This window comes from Lithobates pipiens, unplaced genomic scaffold (assembly GCF_037356315.1).
Source record: "Lithobates pipiens isolate NorthernLeopardFrog02 unplaced genomic scaffold, aLitPip1_a1.2 Scaffold_3, whole genome shotgun sequence".
In the NCBI taxonomy this organism is placed as follows: Eukaryota; Metazoa; Chordata; class Amphibia; order Anura; family Ranidae; genus Lithobates; species Lithobates pipiens.
Window position 1 is genome coordinate 17,267,572 of NW_027507790.1, and position 14,558 is coordinate 17,282,129.

The 14,558-nt window shown below is 42.5% G+C and overlaps 1 protein-coding gene across 2 annotated transcripts in view; it reads right to left on the bottom strand.

Moving 5' to 3' along the window:
• The window catches only part of TRPV4 (transient receptor potential cation channel subfamily V member 4), a 166,848-nt gene that overhangs the window by 57,935 nt on the left and 94,355 nt on the right, over positions 1-14,558 (bottom strand). For both annotated transcript variants that reach the window (XM_077461329.1, XM_077461328.1), the window contains exons 7-11: positions 10,806-10,985; positions 5,452-5,610; positions 4,442-4,534; positions 1,132-1,205; positions 757-922 (exon numbers count right to left, since the gene is read on the bottom strand). In XM_077461329.1, the coding sequence (XP_077317455.1) occupies positions 757-922; positions 1,132-1,205; positions 4,442-4,534; positions 5,452-5,610; positions 10,806-10,985 (672 nt within the window). The remainder of the gene's footprint in view (positions 1-756; positions 923-1,131; positions 1,206-4,441; positions 4,535-5,451; positions 5,611-10,805; positions 10,986-14,558) is intronic.

Genomic DNA, 14,558 nt, shown 5'->3' on the forward strand with positions numbered 1-14,558 from the left:
GGATGGGTCAGCTTCAGGTGAGGACATCCCGGGCTCCCTGGACAGGTAAGTGTCCTTATTTTAAAAAGTCAGCAGCTGCAGTATTTGTAGCTGCTGACTTAATCTTTTGCAGGCAAAACTCCACTTTAAGGCTTGTTAAAACCTAACTTAACAGGTGGAGGAGCCAAGGGTGCTTGCAGGGGACCCCAGAAGAGGACAATCGGGGCCACTCCACACAAAACCATTGCACAGAGCAAAAAAGTAGAACATGATTCTTATTTACATTTTTTTATTTTTTTTTAAAAGGTGAGCCTTCACAATCATTTTAATAATGCTGAAATTCTTCTACAGAGAGGATTTGTACACTGCACAATGAAAACCATACCATCATTAAACTATCGCAAAGTAAGAGCTAGGTAAAATTAACAGACATACTTGCACAATTAGGTCATGAACCCATATTACTGTAAAATCCTGCATGGCTAAACACAACAAAATATAACAAAGGGCTTAGGATCAGTAAATAATTCTGATTGAACAAAAAGAGGCTTTCATCAGTCAGGGTAACCTGACAACAAATATTTGCAGAACAGAATCCATGCTAGAACAGTTACATGTAAGGCACACCTAGGTAAGACATGGCTAAGGTTTGTCCTAAGCAGACTTTTCACTATAATATACAAGTATGTTCAATATATATATTTATATATATATATATATTATTTTTGGGTGTAAAGAGGACTGCCCAGTTTTTGTTTTGTTTTTCAGGTTACAAACCTTCTGCAGCATAATGCTGTACGTTCCAGTGAGCTTCAAACCTCTAGTGAAATATAGTGCGTTCATCCACCCCAAAACCAAGGCAAACACCATTACAGCCAGGTAAGCCTCAATACCAGCCAAGTACAGTGCAGCCGTGACGATGATAAGTACCGAATATATGAAGCTGAAGGTAGAAAGACAGAAATGATAAAACTCAGTAAGGTTATGCTTAAACATTGTAAGTAGAAGTATTGGCAGTCTAATAGTTTACAGGTATCACTTTGGTGACCAATAGATAACAAGTAGATTAGATTTTGTCAACAATAGATCATGTTATACCATTCTAGGAAATTAGGCTAGCACATGTTTCTAATATAGGAAAGGAAAACTTACTAAAGCAGTTGGAAGGATCCATCTATAAACAAGGAATTTACACCCGGACACTTCTTCATAAACAGGTCTTTTAGCTTAAAGAAACAAATAAGAGACAGGATTAAAGAGGGATTTCACTGTAAAAAAACAATATAAAAAGCCAGCAGCTACAAATACTGCAGCTGCTGACTTTTAATAAATGGATACTCACCTGTCCCAGGATCCAGCGATGTCGTCAGCCGAGGCCGATCGACCACTCTGCTCTCGGCTGCTGCCGCCGCCTTTCTGGGTGAGGGAATCAGGAAGTGAAGCGTTCCAGCTTCACTTCCCGGTTCCCTATTGCAAATGCGCGAGTCACGCAGCGCAATAGGAATGGTCCGCGCTGTCTCTGGGATCTGTGTATGTCCCAGCAGACAGCGCGCCAGGACAGGAAGAGGCATAGACTCCCCCCTCCCCCCTGAAAGGTGCCAATTGTGACACCAGAGGGGAAGGGGGGTTCCGATGAGTGGAAGTTCCACTTTAGGGTGGAACCCCGCTTTAAGTCTTTTTTGAGTGCTGATATTTTAGGTAAAGATTAAAAGTACTTAGAATGCAATCACACCCTTTCCCCCCCACATAAAACTTCCATAGACTGTGCCTCACCTCCCACCCTCTCTGACCTTCACACTTTAGGTAAGAGACCCACAAACCAATTTATAGTACTAACAAATAAACACAAATAAAAAAAAGGACTGTAACCCCTAGCAATCCGTGATGGCTTATCTCTCATCTTCTACGATTATACGAAAAATTTAAATATGAAAATGTAGTTACAGAGCTGCACTTTTCATTTTTCCAGGCTACAGTCATGTGAATCAAAGACAAGAAGAAGCATGAGAAAAATGCAAGAGGAAGTTAAAAGAGTGCAAGCCATGGGATTGCAGTAAACAAAACAAAAATAAAATAAAAAAGTGGCCTGCAGAATTTTTCACAATTGCTCTCTGCACCACCATTCAATGCCTAAGGCTGACCATAAAAAGCAAGATAATACAGTGGGGACGGAAAGTAGTCAGACTTCCTTAAAATTTTCACTCTGTTATATTGCAGCCATTTCCTTAAATCATTTAATACATTTTTTCCCCTCAATGTACACACAGCACCCCATATTGACAGAAAACACAGAATTGTTGACATTTTTGAAGATTAAAAAAGAAAAACTGAAATATCACATGGTCCTAAGTATTCAGACCCTTTGCTCAGTATTTAGTAGAGGCACCCTTTTGGTCTTTTTGGGAAAGATGCAACAAGTTTTTCACACCTGTATTTGGGGATCCTCTGCCATTCCTTCTTGCAGATCCTCTACAGTTCTGTCAGGTTGGATGATAAACGTTGGTGGACAGTCATTTTTAGGTCTCTCCAGAGATGCTCAATTGGGTTTAAGTCAGGGCTCTGGCTGGGCCATTCAAGAACAGTCACGGAGTTGTGAAGTCACTTCTTCGTTATTTTAGCTGTGTGCTTAGGGTCATTGTCTTGTTGGAAGGTAAACTTTCGGCCCAGTCAGAGGCCCTGAGCACTCTGGAGAAGGTTTTCGTCCAGGATATCCCTGTCGTTGGCCGCATTCATCTTTCCCTCTATTGCAACCAGTCGTTCTGTCCCTGCAGCTGAAAAACACCCCCACAGCATGATGCTGCCATCACCATGCTTCACTGTTGGGACTGTATTGACAGGTGATGAGCAGTGCCTGGTTTTCTCCACACATACCGCTTAGAATTAAGGCCAAAAAGTTCTATCTTGGTCTCATCAGACCAGAGAATCTTATTTCTCACCATCTTAGAGTCCTTAAGGTGTTTTTTTTTTTTTAGGAAACTCCATGCAGGCTTTCATGTGTGTTGCACTGAGGAGAGGCTTCCGTCGGGCCACTCTGCCATAAAGCCCCAACTGGTGGAGGGCTGCAGTGATTGTTGACTTTCTACAACTTTCTCCCATCTCCCGACGGCATCTCTGGAGCTCAGCCACAGTGATCTTTGGGTTCTTCTTTCCCAAGGCTCTTCTCCCCCGATAGCTTAGTTTGGCAGGGCGGCCAGCTCTAGGAATTAAATTAGACCATTTCTGAACTGGGATGATAGCTAGCACTAGCAAGCAGGAGTAGCTTATAGCTTGAGGGCCCAGTGTAAAAGTGGATCAGATCACTACAATTTCCTTCCAGCAGAGGTCTGAATTGCACACTTGTACAATGACACATGTCCTTCGCATCACAGCCCCCATCCTCCTTTTATCACAAAGCCCATGTAGTCCCCCTACATATAACAAAAACCCCTTCACAGGAGTGCCCTCTGTCTCTGTTGACAGCTCTGTCCCATTCGCAACGGTGTCTTCTGCCTGACCCTTCACATCACAGCCCCCTGTAAGTCTGTCCCCCTTCACATCACAGCCCCCTGCAGCACTGCCCACCTTCATATCAGAGGCCCCTTGCAGCTCTGCCCCCCACAGCTTCCACCCTGCAACTCTGCCTCCCACTTCACAACAAAGCCTTCCCCCCACAGCTCTGCCCCCCACATCACAGCCAACTGCAAACCCAGTCCTCCACAAAACACCACAGCACCACTGCCTTCCACACTTTACAGACCCCTGCAGCTCTTCCACCCAATTGACAGCCCCCTGCATCTCTGCCCACCCACTCTCCTAACTTTACACAGGTGTATGGCAGAGCGGAGAGCTGGAGAAAGAACAGCTCTGGATAGACTTTCATAATAAAGTTGATGATTGCTTGCTAGGACCACCCTGCATCCTAGAAACAAATGACCAGCTATTTAACTTAAAAAGTTAACTCTGGCAGCTCCCACTCAAACTGTTTTGCCTCAAGCTCTGTGCTATACATAGTTACATAGTTAGTCAGGTTGAAAAAAGACAAGTCCATCCAGTTCAACCAAAAAAATAAAAATAAAAAATAATAATGATAATGACAATGCCAGGGCTGGGGAAAGAACCGGATGCTAAATGGCAGGATTATGGCACAGCTACCCGGTCCACCATTTAGTGATGCCTGTGACAGGGAAGCCACATGGTCCATGTGGAGAATGGTCGAGAGTCACCATTGTGACCCTTGCAACCTCTAAAGCTCCACTAGTGCTAGCAAGTAAATGTAGGTGAAAATCGCTTGAACACAAGAGGTTCTCTCCAATCACCATTTTTGAGGAGTTAACTACCTTTCATTGCTCACCAAAGAGATGAACCAATAAGCCTAGCTTAACAAGTGTAAGCTCATATAAAAACACAAACATACCCATAAATATATTATATATACATTTTTATTTTAATTTTATTAAACAAGGCATATAAAAACAGTACTTACATTGGAGAGAAAGAAAAATATTCCTGTAACAAGTGTAAGAAGCTCTCCTGCTAGCCGTAGATAATCCGTTGTGGTCTTGTATGGGTAGGGTGGCTAACAAAAGAAAACATAGGCCTTTGTTAAGAGATAAGAATACAAGGAGAGAAAAAAAAAAAAAAAAAAAAAAAAGAGTGGTCAAAGTAGAGGAAAGGACAGGGCAAAGCAAAAGGCCTCATCCAGGGTATGCAGTTGAATCTTGGGTATCAGTTCACAAAAAAATGTCCTTGAACTGGAGTGAGCAATGCATGTACAGTTTGTACAAATATAGTTATGTCAAAATGTGTGTGTAAACGTAAGCCTTCCATAACAAGGTTACATGCAAACGTGATAATAGGTGCCTTAAAGTGTTTGTTACTCCAACACTTCATATTCCTGATATGTGCCATGTACTTGTTTTTAAAAAGTATCCTGTTCTCTTTTTATTTCTTCCTTTGTGTGAAATGCCTGGTAATCTAGCCAGTCCCTCTGCTTTCCTATTGCAAACTGACCCCGCTAGGAATGAGAGCACAGCCATTCCAGCACAGACTGCCTGTCCTCCAATGTCCTTGCTCCTCTTGCTGACATGCCGCCCCCCCCCCCCCCCACACACATATATATATATATATATATATATATATACATACATACATACATACATATACATACACACACACACACACACACACACACACACACATATATATATATATATATATATATATATATACACACATTCACACACAAAATGTTTTGCCTTGAATTTATATTTTAAACTGAATGGGTTGTTTTAACAGGTAAGAGTTCACATATACTTTAATAGGAAATGCTAAACCACTTCTTGGATAAAACACACACATCCATACTTCCTCAAACGAATGCATTTGGGTGAACAATTCTGAAATACATTACAGATCACACTTTACAGACAGGTTTTGAAGGTCTTTACATTACAACAAGTGTTAATGTGATGGTTTAATTTTTTTTACACTCACTTTGCCCTCCATTGGCCTGTAATATGCTATTAACGTGAAGATGATCATGGCAATGAGATAGGAGATAACACTAATGTAGAATGTGACAGCACCAAATTTCCTCCATTTATCTCTCAGCAGTTCGTTGATGGGTTCAACTGCTAGCATTTCATGGCGGTTCTGCATGGGAGACAGACAAATATCTGACCGTTCTGCTTGGAGACATCTGCTCTGAAAATCATACCCACTTAAAACAAAGCAATTAATACAGATTTCTATGTTATTTATTACTAGGTACCATTTCTATATAAGTCCACCATATTCAGAACATTAACATAAATGTAAAGCAGGCCAGGCGTAGTAATTTGTTAGCTCTGCCATTTGCCCAATGAACTGTTGTGTGAGAAAGTATTAACTGGCCAAAATGAGCTCATGCTTAAATCAGTCCTTGTTTAATAGTGTTATTAGATCTCATAACAAGTGCCGGGTTATGTGGTGTATCCCATACACATGTCCTAGCCAACACAATTCTGAGGTGAATGGAGATCTGGTTGTATAAGGACTGTAGTCTTAAAAGTGAAGTTTCTGCTCAACCTCCCCTGCCCTCCCTCCTCTACCATTATTGGCAGGTTTTCTTTTCTGAGAGCGGGTATTTTTTCTGACAGGTATCCATTCCCACAATTGTAAAAGTTGATAACTCGTCCCCCCCAGCCTCCTAGGATATGTGACGTGTTCCAGTGTGTCTCATGCATGTGGAGTGAGGAGCCAGCCATGAAGTCACAGCAAGCTTCCCACAGTCAAGTTGGCAAAGCCAAGGATCTCAAGACTGGCAAAGAAACGGCCCGGGCGAAGACTGGGCTGGACTCCTGGGCTGGTAAGCATCTTTTTATTGAAAGTCAGTAGCTACAGTAATTGTAGCTGCTGATTTAATTTTTATTTGTTTTTGCAATGGCCATAGGCCCTCTAATTTTCTTACAGTGCAGCAAGTCAAATAACTCACCAGTCACTTGTGCTTACTCTGTTTCAGATCAGTATATATTCTTTTGCCATGAGTGATCCATTTCCTTGCCTGTGCTGCACTGTTATCAGTTATCAGTGTTCCCAGCTCGTTTTGTGAACTACAAACTACACTTCCCCTTATATTAGGAGAAAGGGAGGTGTTCTGTAGTCCAAAAACAAGTCCTGTCCTAGGGCGACAATGCTGGTCCTGCAGATACAGTACAATAAGAGTGGTCCACCCAGGACAGGAAGAGTGTTACTGGCAACAAAATAAAATGCAGCCACCTATTTAGTAAAGTGCAATATATATAATTTTGTTACTGGGTTTACATATGCTTTAACCACTTCAGCCCCGGACCATTTTGCTGGTCAAAGACCAGACCACTTTTTGCGATTCGGCGCTGCGTCATTTTAACTGACAATTGCGCGGTCGTGCGGCGTGGCTCCCAAACAAAATTGATGTCCTTTTTTTCCCACAAATAGAGCTTTCTTTTGGTGGTATTTCATCACCCCTGCGGTTTTAATTTTTTGCGCTATAAACAAAAATAGAGCGACAATTTTGAAAAAAATGCATTATTTTTTACTTTTTGTTATAATAAATATTCCCCAAAAAATATAAAAAAAAAAAAAACGTTTTTTCCCCTCAGTTTAGGCCAATACGTATTCTTCTACATATTCTTGGTAAAAAATAAATAAATAAAATCGCAATAAGCGATTACTGATTGGTTTGCGCAAAAGTTATAGCGTTTACAAAATAGGGGATAGTTTTATGGCATTTTTATAATTTTTTTTTTTTTACTAGTAATGGCAGCGATCAGCGATTTTTATTGTGACTGCGACATTATGGCGAACACATCGGACATTTTTGACACATTGTTGGGACCATTGTAATTTATACAGCAATCACTGCTATATAAATGCAGTGATTCCTGTGTAAAGGACACTGGCAGTTAAGGGGTTAACCAGTGGGTGGCAGTGTAGGGGTTAAGTGTTCCTAGGGGTGTGCTACTAACTGTTGGGGGCTGGGCTTTCATTTAGTGAACACTGATCTCTGCTCCAATCACATGGAGCAGAGATCAGCGTCACTAGTTGCTAGGCAGAACGGTGAGATGCTGTTTACAACGGCATCTCTCCGTTTAGCCGCCCCGTGAGACGATCGGGGGTATGCCCACGGCGATTGAGTCCGCGGGACCCGCGACCGGACTCACAGGGGTCCCGATGGCAGGGCGGCATTAGAGATTGGACGTACCTGTACGCCAATATGCCTGCCCGTGCCATTCTGCCAACGTACATCGGCGTGCGCTGGTCGGGATCCGGTTAAAGTGGACCTTTCACCCCATTTACTAAAAAACACAAAATATAAATCGTCCAACAATGGTTTCTTTATATAAAAAAATAAAAATAAAAAAAATAGGATTTTTGTACTCACCGTAAAATCCTTTTCTCTGAGGTTCATTGACAGACAGCACCTTAATCTTGACCTTAGGGTTATATCACCACCTTTAGGAGAGGACTAGGCAGAACACAACAAAAAACAAGCACAGGAGGCGGTCCTACTGGCTATAACCCCTCAACTCTGCTCCCAGCAGCTCAGTTCATCAAAAAGCAGTACAAACATAAATAAGAGGGGTGGGTGCTTTGTGCGTCAATGAAACTCAGAGAAAACTATTTTATGGCGAGTATAAAAATCCTATTTTCTCTTTCATTCATTGACGGACACAGCACCTTAATCTTGACCTTAGGGACGTCCCCAAGCAGTGCCAAAAACGAGGGATGGGCACACAAAGAAAATAAACGCTACCCATAACAAAAAACTCCCCAGAGGAGTCGCAAGTCGGAATGTATAGAGCTGACAGAGCCAGCATGCGCCGCTCTGCCCACTGTAGGATGTGAGAGATGTCCAGCGCCGCCGCTGAGCTCCTTGTCCCTCCCTGATGATTGACATACACCACCGCAACAGCGCTGTCCGACTGGATCCTGACCGGACGCCCCTGCAGCGTCTGCGACCATGTGGAGAGGAACCGCCTGATCGCCCAAAGGATTCCTGCCTCCAGCGACTCTGGGCCGACTGGATGCCCTAATTTCCCCCCCCCCCCCCCCGACAGCCGGTCAGGCTGGCGTCTGTCGTGATCACTGTCCAATGAAGAGGAAGGAACGATTTCCTGGACCGAAGGACCGGAGACCTCAGCCACCAGAGAAGCGAAGCCCTGGTTAGCTGGCTCACCCGGATTTGACAATCCAGGGATGTCAGAGATTTGTCCCATTTGGATAGGATCGCTTTCTGCAAGACTTGAGTGTGGAATTGAGCATACGGTACTGCCTTGAAAGTGGCTACCATGAGGCGCAGGAACCTCTGGTGTCTGATGCATATGGGGACATGCAAGTATGCATCCTTGCTGTCCGAAGCCAAGAAATCCCCTTGATGAAGTGCAGCGACCACGGAACGAACAGATTCCACCCTGAATCTCCGAACCTTCACAAAACAATTGAGGGCCTTGAGATCCAGGACCAGACGGACTCCTTCCTTCTTCAGGATTACAAGCAGATTGGAGTAGAATCCCTAAAACCTTTCCGACATCGGTACAGGCACTATCAACCCGAGCCGGAAGGAGATGCTGGTTGGAGGGAAAAAAATCCATCTGGCAAACAAGAAAAACTTGAACCTTCATGCGGCAGCTGATTTGTTCACAGGTATGTTTGGCTTGCGATACCAGGGAAGCTTTTGTCCCTCAGGGGGCCCCTTATCGGACTGGGAACCCTTACCTGCTCACCCGGGAGTATGAAAAAGCCGATTCTGAGCGGAAAAAGAGGGCCCCTGCCTACAGCATGGCTCCTTACCCTTTCTGGACTGTGGGAGCAAAGTACTCTTTCCCTTAGTAACATTCTTTATAATGTCATCCAGCGATGCGCCAAACAGCCTCTCACCTTGGAAGGGCAAATCCGCCAGCGCTCTCTTAGATACTTGGTCCGCAGACCAACACTTGAGCCAAATTAGGCGACGCAGCACTACTGCTGATAGAGAGAGAGAGAGAGAGAGACTCCCTAATCGACCTCCCAGGGAATGCTCAGCTGCTCCATCCTGAATAAACAGGTGGAAACATACTTACCCCTCCTGCAGGGACTACTGGACGCACTCCAGACAGACAGACCCATCACCAGAGCAGTACGGGGTTACTGTTGGCCACAGCACACTGCGACTCAGACAGCAGTAGCCCGGTCATATAGCTCACTGGCCGCCCATGGACCAGATTGGGGCCTGTCGCGGCCGACGCGGAGCCAAGGTCTGCATGCGCTCGATGGCCAGGCTGGGGAGACTACCAGGATCTATATTATTCAGCCTGTCACCCAGCCCGGGTGTTGATTGAAGATCACAGGAAGCAAAAAAAAAATGTTTTTATTTTAAAGACCACTGTTCCCCACAGGGAGCCAGGTTCTTCTTCTAGACTAGGCAAAAAAGAAAAACTGATCTGCTGGGAGCAGAGTGAGGGGTTATAGCCAGTAGGACCGCCCCCCTGGGCGGTACCGTGCTTGTTTTTTGTGGTGTTCTGCCTAGTACTCTCCTAAAGGTGGCGATATAACCCTAAGGTCAAGATTAAAGTGCTGTGTCCATCAATGAACGAAAGAGAAATTTTCTTAGCTTTTCACTTCCTGATTTCCCTGAAGATGGTGGTGGTGATGAAATAGCCCCGGATGCCCACTAGGAAGGCAACGTCATTATTGCTTCCAGGGAGATCTTGTAAATAAGCTGCAAAATCTTGTAGTACTGCACTACAGTGCACACACAAGCGTCCAAAATTGTCAAAATTATACTCGCTTGCTGGTTAAAAAATAAATAAAAAAAGACCACCACCCTTTCCCTTTTACTGATCTTGCAAGATTTCAGGAGAAGGCTCCCCCCACCCCCCTTGCCAACAGATGAATATAACAGTGTACATCATGCCTCATCTATACATGCACAAGATGAGTGCATAACGTCATACGCTACATGTCGCGTATTATAACGTATAAAGTATGAGCACACTTGTCATGTAAATGTTAAAAATGGTGGCATGGGGGGCAGCATGAAAACTGGTGGAAGTGAAGCAAAAAAAGGACATCGTTAAGTATGCTTACTTAGGTACAAAATTTAATTTTTTTATTGGCAGTTTATAGAGGGGGGTGGGGATTAGTGGGGAGGTCCTCTTTAATGATTACAGTGTTAAATACCCTTTTCAGATTATTGGAAGATATCAAAATGAAAAACTTAGTACATTTTCGTAAAAGTGCTGTCTTCTTTACAGTTTCTGACATTAAAAAGACAGATACCTATTGACAAAACTGGGCAGAAAAGTTCATAGGCTAAATCCTGAGTATAAACACAAATTGACTGTTCTTACCTCCACTTTGCTGTTATAAACCAAGATTTCCAGCACTGACACTTCTTCACCACAAGTGTCTAGGGAAGACAAATCATACAGAGAGGAGTAAACGGGGCCATAGGCCCAGTCCCGAAACTTACGCGACAAATGCCTGGCTTCTTCATCCTTTATCTCTAGGCGGATTATGTGTTGAAATATCTAGAAGGGACAAAGCAAGTCAATCAAGGTCTAAATTATGTCAAATTCAGTCAAAGAAAAATTAGGACACATGTTAAGAGTATTATAATCGCCACGTGTTGGCTGAATGACAATGAAAAAAGCATGTGGTTAAAGAATACAGTTGCAAGAAAAAAAAAAAAATGTAATCCCCTTGGAATTAACTGGTTTCCTGTAGTATATTGCCATAAAATGTCATCTGATCCTCATCTAAGTCACAATAGACAAAACACAATGCAATTACCCACTTGCTGACCAAGGTATAGCCAAAAAGATGGGCACAGCAATGGTGCTCCAGTTCTGGGAGAGCGTCCATGGATGTCCTCCCAGAACCTCGTCTCCTGGGGTACGCTCTGACTGCTGTGTTCTTTGGACACAGCTGATCACAGATTGGGGTAAAGGGCCAATCACAGCAGCTCTTTACCATGTGATCATCTGCATCCAATCACAGCGTATCACATGTCAGACTTGCTGGTTATTGACCCTGCTTGTCTCATACGCTGTGTAAAGAAAGGACAGCCGATAACCGGCAAAGTCAGCACATTGTTGACACTGATAATTAGTGCAGCCTCATCAACGCATTATCAGAGAAGAAGAAAAATTACAAATTTTCAAAATTTTACAACAAAGAAAAACTTTTTTTTTCTAAAAGTTTGTCTTTTTTGGTTTAGCAAAAAAAAAAAAAAAAAAAAAAAAAAAAAAAAAGCAGTGGTGATTAAATACCACCAAAACAAAGCTCCATCTTTAACCGCTTGCTGACCGGCTCCTGTACTTTTAAGGCAAAATAGCACAGCTGGGCAAAGCAACGTAACCATAAGTTACTTTGAATTTCCCGCCATGCATGGGCGCAAGCCTGTCGCGGATGCCCGCGATCGTGTCACGGAGCTGAAGAACGGGGAGAGGTCGATGTAAACACAGCATCTCCGCATTCTGCCTAGTGACAGGACACTAATCTTCTCCCTGTCATCGGGAGCAGCGATCAGTGTTGTCACTGCTAGCCCATCCCCCAGACAGTTCGAATCACTCCCCAGGACATCCTAGTGGTTAACCCCTTCACTGTCAGTGACATTTTTACAGTAATCAATGCAATTTTATAGCAGTGATCGCTGTATTAATCCCAATGGTTCCAAAAAGGTGTCAAAATTGTCCGATGTGTCCGTCATAATGTCGCTGTCCCGATAAAAAAAAAAAAAAAAAAAAGCCATAAATCCCCTATTTTGTAGACGCTACAAGTTTTGCGCAAACCACACTCTTATTGCGATTTTTTTTTAACCAAAAATATGTCAAAGAATACGTATCGCCCCTAAACTGAGGAAGAAACATTATAATATATATATATATATATATATATATATATATATATATATATATATATATATATATATATATATATATATGGGATATAGCCCATATAGGCAATGTTGTCCCCTTTAGGAGCTGCCAGGGGGCGCGAGACCCGATACCAAGTAGGAACAGTGATATGTCTCCTCCCACTGTGTTCCCACACTAACTAGGGAACACAGTTAACCCCTTCCCTACCAGTGACATTTACACAGTAATCAGTGCATTTTTATAGCTCTGATTGCTGTATAAACGTCAATGGTCACAAAATGTGTCAAAAGTATCCGATTTGTCCGCCGCAATGTCGCAGTACTGCTAAAAATCACAGATCACCACCATTACTAGTAATAAATAAATAAAAATGCCATAAATCTTTCCCATAGTTTGTAGACGCATTAACTTTTGCGCAGAACAGTCAATATAGAGCTTTTTTTTTTACTAAAAATATGTAGAATAAATATATATATATATATATATATATATATATATATATATATATATATATATATATATATATATATATAGGCCTAAACTGATTAGTTTTTTTTAAAAACATTTTTGGGGATATTATAGCAAAAGGTTAAAAAAAAATTATTTTAAAATGGTCGCTCTTTTTTTGTTTATAGCTCAACAAATAAAAAACGCAGGAGGTGATCAAACCACCACCAAAAAAAAAAAAAAAAAAGCTCTATTTGTGGGGATAGAAAAAGGATACAAATTTCATTTGGGTACAGCATTGCATGACCGCGCAATTGTCAGTTAAAGTGGCACAGTGTGTATACTGTTTGAAGGGATGCTAGCATAGGCACTGTATTATATAGGTATTGGTTCACATGTCATCTACCAGCCTCTGTGTTCTGGGGGGAGCCTTAAGGTTATATGTGGCCCACCCGATAACACCACTAATAACACACTCATTGGACATAGAGGGGATGTGTATTCAGAGTCTACAGGAACTCCAGAGTGTTTGACACCTTAGATCGTGCCCTACATCACACTTCATGCATACCTCTGACCCCCATACTGAGATGGCCAAGCTACTTTCACAGCTTGCCCTTGCAGGATTCTCTGAGGGTGCCCAACAGGTCCTTAAGCAGACAGCCACTGGCATTGGGCAACAGCACATACATTTATTGTGGAAGAACATGCCATCCATGGATTCTGAATGATTCCAAGGGATGGCGTTACTTGGCCTCATTGGTTCCGATAGTGGTGATTCTCGGGGACAGTGAGGAACGTCACTTGCTCAAGGCTAGTGTTCATCCTGGATGCCCCCTCAAACACCGTTATGCTGGGTCATTGTTTCTGGAAAAGAACATGACCTGGGCATGGTTCCCCTCAGGAGCCTAAGGGGGTATTGACATGATGAAAAGGCAAAATAATTGCTTGGGAGCCCCCTGGGTAACATGGGGGGGGGGGGGTTGGTTTCAATGCTGGATCATGGATTAATCCTGGATTAGGGATATTGCTATGTTTGTTGTACTGATTTTGCTTGTGGTATTACTCTTATATGCCTGTTTCAAGTTTATTATGTGCATGATTTCCCAAGGTACTTGACCTTCCAACCCAGCTGCAGCTAATAGAATATATCTTAACTTTTATTATGGTCACCGGGAGGAGTATGTCACAATGAGAAGCAGTAAGTCATGTTCATGATTTGATTTCATGACTTAAAGAGGGGATTGTTGTGATATGGCTGAACCGAAGTGACTCCATCTTTAGAAGTTCATATAAGATTAACTTGGGTTAACCTGGTAGTTTAAACTCTGTATTTACAGACTGTAGCAGTTTTCCTATAAAACATACATATAAGAAAATATAGCTTGCATAAGCAGTTTTATTCCGTACTGTCTAAAAGAAATTGTGTCTCAATATGTCTGGGCCACAGGAATCATGACTATGAGTCATGAAAGCAGATGGCATAATTAATGATATGTAATGTACACCTCTGTATTAACCACACCCATGTTCTATGCAATGATTGGCTAATAATAGCGCATATAAGTTGTAGACCCGCCTAGAATTAAACCAGATAATCTCTGAACATCTTTTCTTGTGTTCAGTAATAAGCTGTCTCATTAGTGCTGCAGTGCGGAGCGGGTTTTGTAAGTGTGGTAATTGCCATAATTATACCTAGCTGGTCTTTGTCAGGTATATAGAAATAAAATTTTAACCACAACAGTGCCAAATTGTAAAAAGTGCTTTGGTCAGGAA